General features: G+C 41.8%; 2 protein-coding genes across 2 annotated transcripts in view; both read left to right on the top strand.

The window, feature by feature from the left end:
- The window catches only part of LOC106011570, a 2,194-nt gene extending 1,994 nt beyond the window's left edge, over positions 1–200 (top strand). Inside the window, exon 3 of the mRNA XM_013081676.2 lies at positions 52–200. Within this exon, the coding sequence (XP_012937130.2) occupies positions 52–200 (149 nt within the window). The remainder of the gene's footprint in view (positions 1–51) is intronic.
- Positions 201–2,573: 2,373 nt separating this feature from the next.
- LOC118477571 lies at positions 2,574–3,754 on the top strand. Its single transcript, XM_035969369.1, has 2 exons — positions 2,574–2,717; positions 3,074–3,754. The coding sequence occupies exons 1-2, from the start codon at positions 2,580–2,582 to the stop codon at positions 3,374–3,376; spliced, it is 441 nt and encodes a 146-aa protein (XP_035825262.1). The 5' UTR covers positions 2,574–2,579; the 3' UTR covers positions 3,377–3,754.
- Positions 3,755–7,120: the final 3,366 nt, after the last annotated feature.

The following is a 7,120-nucleotide window of genomic DNA, read 5'->3' as shown; positions in this document are numbered from 1 at the left end:
CATTCCACCGTGCCAAGACACAAATGAACCATCGACTTTTTCCCTCAACAGCGACTACAACGACCACAATTGGCGCGCCCTCCGGCTCCGCCTCTCAGCCTGTTCCAGTTGAGCAGCCCGCTTCCATAGTTGACAGTGGAATAGATCTAGGTGTCACCGGGGAAGGCGAGGGTGAAGCAAAGGAGAAAAAGAAGGTATGACCCAATAGGTAGACAGTGTTATGTCTCTGATAATCTACAATGTGACCCTTTGTTCACTTTTAATCATTTCTGCAACTTTCTTTTTCGTGGCTTTTCGTCTAAATAGCCCACATTATAAGGTATACCTTGCTGAAGCTTGTTATAGTAGTTGTACTACCACAGCATCCCACATTGAAAGTTTTCTTTAAAGATCTTGAGGTTCCAAATTAAATGGTTAGATCCCGAGACAGACAAATAGAAAGGGGGGGGGGGGGGGAGAGAGAAAAGGGGGGGGGGGGGGAGAGAGAGAAAATGGGAGAGAGAAAGAGAGAGAGAAAATGGGAGAGAGAAGGAGTGAGAGAGTGAGAGAGAGAAAGAGAGGGAGCGAGAAGAAGACAGAGAGTGGGTGAAAGTGTAGAGATAGTTTTCTCAGTTTTGTCGTCTCCGTGCAATTCGTTCTATGGATTTCCATACTTGATAATGAGCAGAGGAGAAAAGCTGCAATGAATATTTAAATATAATTAAACTGTACACAAAATTGTTATTTTGTAAAAAAAAAAATTAATGTGCGTTGATGTAAAACTCTTAGAGACTATTTAGGTAATATTATTCCCGTATGTATGTATGTATGTAACGAAACAATAATATTATGCTTTTCGTTCACCAGGAAAAAAGGAGGAAACACCGTGATCGAACCAAAAACAAAAACGATTACGAGAAACTACTGAAGTGCCCGCGTTGTAAGAAACGCTTTGTTGAGCCAAAGATCGTCTGCTGTCAGCGAATGTGTGTGGAATGCCTGCAAAAGATGATCGACAAGATCAAAACAGGTCTTATCTTCTGCAAAGTCTGCAACCGGTATGTAATTGTTACCCATCCCCACAAGTCATCCATCGGTTACCGATTTTTTACCAGTTCAGAAGTGTCACCCAATCGTTACCTTTTGGTTACCATTGTGTTACCTATTTGTTATCGATTGGTAGGCTATTAATTTGTTACCCGTTTGTAACCTATTTGTTGCCCATTTTTATGCATTTCAGTGCATTTATTACCCTTTTTTTTTTTACTCAATTGTCACTCATTTGTTACCCATTTTGTTACCCATTTGTTACCCTTGAGCCATCCATTTGTTACGAGTACCAACTTTTTATCCATTTGTTACCAATCACTATTTGTCAATCAATTGTTACACGTCCCCATGTGTCCCCCATTTATAACCCATTTGTCACCAATCCACATCAGTCAATCAATAGTTACCCAAGCTCTTTTGTTACTTATCCCCATTCGTTACATAATCAAAATTGTTCACCCATCCTCATTAGACGCATATGGCCATGTCTTATTTATCCCCATTTGAACGATTCCTTGATTTAATTTAAATGTTAAGTCGAAATTGTCTAAAACGTCTATCATTTTTTGGTGAGGAGAAAAGTTGTCATCTTACACGCGTGAACGTGTTGGACTGTGCTAGTGTAATTTTTTTAAACTGTAAGTAGTGGTGGAGAGTTGAAATGGACGTTTGTAGGCCTTCTCGTGAGTATCTTGGACAGTTGGCCGTTAGACAGGTTTGAAGGTACTTAACAAGAAGTGAAAGTGAAAAGCATTTTTCTGTTACTTTTGAAATCATCTATTTACTAAATTATAGAGTTTATAGAACGGAACGCATTACAGACTATCACAAAGAGGATCCAGGTTTTCTTGAACAAGTGTTTAAGGAAGTTACTGAGGATCAGATAGACGGGCAAGGGTCACCAATGAGGACGTGTTAAGGAAAACAAGATAAATCCCAGTCAGAGATGAGGTAGGAAGAAGGCAGTAGAGATGGATTGGACATACTATCAGGAAGTCTGGCAGTTGCATAACAAAGAAAGTGTCGGATTGGAATCCACTGGGTAAAAGATCAAGGAGAAAACTACACGGAACCTGGAGAAGAATCACAGAAATCGATGTACAGAAAAATGGAAAGACATGGAATAACATCAAGAGGCTAGCCCAGGATAGAGAAAGGTGGACAATGTTTGTCCGCGGCGTATACCCTGGTGCAGGGTGAAAAATGAGATGACGATGAGCTTATAGAGGGACTGCAATGGGCTTATCATACGACATGGTTGTTGGTATGTTGTCTGCGGAAGCCAACTCTCTTCTTGCGAAGAAAACATTAGCTGACGAACATGTTGCAAAGAACTAGTGTTGCAATAAAGGTTCGGACTATAAATGATAGGTCTCCTTTCCTTTTAAACGATTCCCTTAAAGGAGCTAGCATCTAGCTGATTATTTTTCAGTTGCATGTTGTGTGATCGGCAACTATTACATCAACTATTATCTGTTGATTTTTTTTGTTCGAATTGTTCTATATTTGTGCGCTTAAATCTCCCCTCCCCTTTCCCAACCAGCCCTGTGATGGTTCCGAACCCAGACAAACCAAAACGACAGTGGGCCAAGCAGTTCCCTACAGACCAGTTCCTGAACAACCTCAAAGAAGCAGTGACCCGCCTGGAAGGAAAGCGGCTATGTTTTGTTTGCGACAGCCGGAAGCAGGTACAATATTCACATTAAATGCACAAGTAATATCTATCTATCTATCTATCTATCTATCTATCTATCTATCTATCTATCTATCTATCTATCTATCTATCTATCTATCTATCTATCTATCTATCTAGCCAGCCAGCCTGCGAACAATCCACCCATCCATCCATCTGTATATTTATCTGTCTGCAATGGCTATACATTTATCTGTATACAGTGGTTCCCTCTGTCCACACATCCATCTACGCATCTATCCATCCGTCCACAATCTGTCCATCCATCCATCCATCGCTCTATCTACAGTAGTTAAAACTATCCATCAACCGCCATCCCACCCATACCTCAACCAATTCACTCATCCCAAGGTGACGGACGCTACCATGTTCTGCTACGAGTGTGACACGTACTTCTGCGACAACTGTGACGAGGCTCACCGACATATGCCCAAGATGCAGCACCACACATTGGCTTCCCTGGCTGAGCTCACGCCCACGCAGCTGCTCAAGAATAAGAAGCGAAGCTGTACCATACACGAGGGGAAGAACCTCGAGCTCTTCTGTAACGTGAGAATACATTTTTTGTTGAGTTTCAGTTTCAGTTTGGTTAAAGTTTCACGGCGCAGGCGCAGTCAACAGCATTACTGCATGTCACAAATGCGCGGGACTTAAGTTGGTTTTATCCATTTGTTCCCAGCATGGCTTGGTTTTCACTTTGCAAGTAAGAATACATGTAGTTGAATTATCTAATTTTCTGTTCTTTTGTTATTTACGTAAATGTCTTTAGCACTACCCACCTCTCCTCCCACAAACGATTCTTGGTCCTTTAAATTCAGAATAAATGAAAAAGCCAAGTAACATAGAAAAAAATTAGAAAACATGTTAATTAAATGGACGAATAAATAATTAATTCTAAAATAACTTGACTGAATACAAAATGAAAGGACACATAAATGAATGAAACATCTGACCTGCTGAAAAGGACAGATGGCTATTCTTTTATCGGTACTGCATATCGAGAGGTATATTTGCGTTTCTTTTTTCTTTTTACTTTTAATTATTTATTTTTTCCACCTTGGACATACCCCCCCCCCTTCTACACACACACACACACACACGTTTCCTCTATCTCTCTCCCCCTCCCACTTTCTCTCTCTCTCTCTCTCTCTCTCTCTCTCTCTCTCTCTCTCTCTCTCTCTCTCTCTCTCTCTCTTCACGTCTCTCTGTCTCTCTCTCTGTCTCTCTCTCTCTCTCTCTCTCTCTCTCTCTCTCTCTCTCTCTCTCTCTCTCTCTCTCATTATAGGTGAGGGGATGAGTGAATGGCGGATCTAGCGCTATCTAAATGCAATCTATTATTGTTATCATAATTTCTCTTGTAGGACTGTGGTAAGGCCATGTGTCCGGACTGCGCCAGCACCATCCACAAGAAGTGCAAGAACGTGAGCTCCATCGCCAACGTGGCGGAGCAGAAGAAGAAACTGCTCAAGGACACAGAGAAAGTGGTCAAAGTAGGTCGTTTGATACCCAAATCAAATTGTAAAGTTATTCTTAAATTGTAAAGTTATTCTTTAATGTTGGTTTTTTACATACACCCCATCGACAAACATTAGATTTTTGAGACGGCGAGCCTCCGACCTTGCCTTTCGAGGGGACTAAACTGTGGAGCCTTCGTAGTTGTCATCAATTGTTATCAAGGAAAATATTATGTTTTGTAATATACGTGTTTTAAGTTACCATCAACACAATTTAGATCATGCTGGAGGCGAGTTTTGACCCTGTCTTCCTGGGCCAATCCGGGCTGAAAGGGATTAAAATTAATGTCTCAGCACTAAGACTGAGATGCTTAATAAAAACTCCCCACACGGTGGCCGAACTTAAGCCGTCTGCAGGCTGCGATGAAGCGTCTAGCCACTACACTACAGAGACGCCAGTGATCGAATAAGTGTTCTAAATAAAAAGTAATGTTGTTCTACCAGTTCCTGTCACTGTATGTTGCTCGTGTTGCTATTAGTGTTTGAGTGGCCGCATGATACTGCAGATTAGTACAGTAAACGTATCAGAAATAAAGTCCACAATTGATGTGCCTTTAGTTCCTCTTACTTCTACCACCTGCCCTCACTCCCAGACCCGTCCATTTTATAGACATAACTAGTAACCTTCCCCCATCCTCACCCCCATCTTGAATATTTTAGCATAACTCATCTTTATTACCTTGCATCAACATTCTCCATCCTTCGCCCATCGCTTGTGTTTAGATTGTACTCAAGGATTTCACAGCAATTCTTGTCTTCATCTGCTTTCTGGCGAAAAGTAGCTGCTATTTCTCTATATTGTTTTGAAAAATGATTCAACCCTCTCCTTCCGCCTAGGCTGGCATCGAGAAATGTGAAGACAGCAGCAAACGCCTCAAAGCCGACGGTGTGGAGATAGCTGAAGCCAAGAAGCAAGCAGTCCATGAGATAGATGGGGCCTTCCACGCTGTCTCTGATGCCTTGCACTCCAGGAAGAAGAAGCTTATGAAAGATCTCAATGTATGTTTAACGTTTTAGTGTAAGGGAATTAGTTTTTATTGCATTGGTAAGACAGTGTGATCATTATTATTATTAAGTTAAATATCTGCAACAGATATGGTTTTCGGTTCATTCCTTTTTTCAGATGCTATAAAAAGTAAGTTACAAAATCCTGACCTTTCCTCTTCTCTCATATGTTTAGGTTCTCCAAGTAGATTGTTTATGTGCAGCATGTGATGTGAAAATAACGTCTGAGTTTTGGGAGTAATGTTCCCATAAGGGATCCAAGAGAAAGTACTTATTTTCATTTCGCCCATCTAACAATTCTTCAGTACTCTGCCATACACTGCAACACTCCCTAGGATTACTTTGTGCTTTTGAGTCTCACTTTTATCACAAAGTGTGGGATCCATTCTCATTCACCCTATTACTTATCCATTGTTTACTTTATTTATACATCATCATCATCCAGTGCCAGATCTGCTGCAGACATCGGCGATCATGGTTCTCCCTTCATTCCTTTGCTCGGATGCTCTTAAAAAAGCTACGTTTCCCTGATCTTTCCCCGTTACCCATTTGTTTAGGGTCCCTAAGTCGGTTGCTCTGGGCCTACCCCGCCTCGTTTGCCTTCGATTTTGCCAGAGAGAGTTAGATGTTCAAGACCGTTACGTCTCTTCAGGTGTCTCAAAAACTGCTTTTGTCGTTTCCTGATTGTTTTTAACAGTGAGCGTCTCACGTGGGCTTCATCAAGCATTACCACATTTTATTTCTTTTCCTTCCGTGATATTCTCAGAAGTCTCCTAAGAATCCACATTTCTGTAGCTTCTGTTTTTATTTTATTTGTACACTTGTGCAGAACACCCCCCCCCCCCCCCCCCCCCCCCCCCCCTTCCATCCTACCTTTCCTCTGGGGGGGGGGGGGGTGTTGTTGTTGTTGGGTTTTTTAAGGCAATCGCGAAGACATTATTTTGTATTTCATACAAACGTCATAATCAGCACACCCCACACGCATATTTATTTATTTAATCTGTCCCTTCTAATGTCAGTTTCGTCCTTTATTGTAACTATAAGTTCATCGCTTTTTTCTGTTTAACCCACCCTTCTATTAGGACACCGTAAGATGCCGTGCTTTTGTCCTGTGTACAATGCTTGTCATTGTCATTGAGGGCGATATCGCACACAAATGAGCGATCTGGTAATTAAAATTTTGGCGGGCACTGAGGGTCACCCGGATAGTGAAATACACCATTATATGGCCCACATGTTGGTAAGCAGTACGAAAGCGTTAGCCTCTTAAGAAGTGGGCGCTGGCTATAAAAATGCGTCAAATACTGGTTTAGTAGAACTAACGAGTGGTTGAAGGGTACCACTGGTAGGTCCTACTTCTTAACTTCCCCTCTTACGTTTTGGGCTGTCTATCTTTGTTTTTTCCTCAGCTCTATGATCATTACTGTGTCGAGGAGTTTCTTCTTACTCAAACAAACAAACAAACAAACAAACAAATAATAGAACTAACTTAACCACCACACAATTACAAACTCGTGTGTTACTGTGTTTCCCCTCAGAGCCACTTCAGCCAGGACATTCCTCAGTTCGACGAGCTCTCAAAGCAGATGGAGAAGATCCGTGTGGCGATGAAGACGAACACAGAGTTCATCAGCGAGCTCATCAACCACGCCAGTGACCTGGACGTCATCGAGAACGCGGACAGATTGTGTCATCAGGCTGACGTCATGATTCAGCAGAATGCAGAGGTTACTGAGACTCCCAAGCCCAAGGTATGGTCTTAAAATAAATCACTGGGCCAGCAATGGAGTAAAGATGCTTCTTTAAATGCATTTTTATTATAGACAGTCCTTCGTGGACGTTGCCATTGAATGAATGGACCCAAGAGTCCAACCATCCA

Source organism: Aplysia californica, unplaced genomic scaffold, assembly GCF_000002075.1.
Source record: "Aplysia californica isolate F4 #8 unplaced genomic scaffold, AplCal3.0 scaffold00141, whole genome shotgun sequence".
NCBI classification, from domain to species: domain Eukaryota; kingdom Metazoa; phylum Mollusca; class Gastropoda; order Aplysiida; family Aplysiidae; genus Aplysia; species Aplysia californica.
This window is presented reverse-complemented; position numbering and strand designations above follow the sequence as displayed.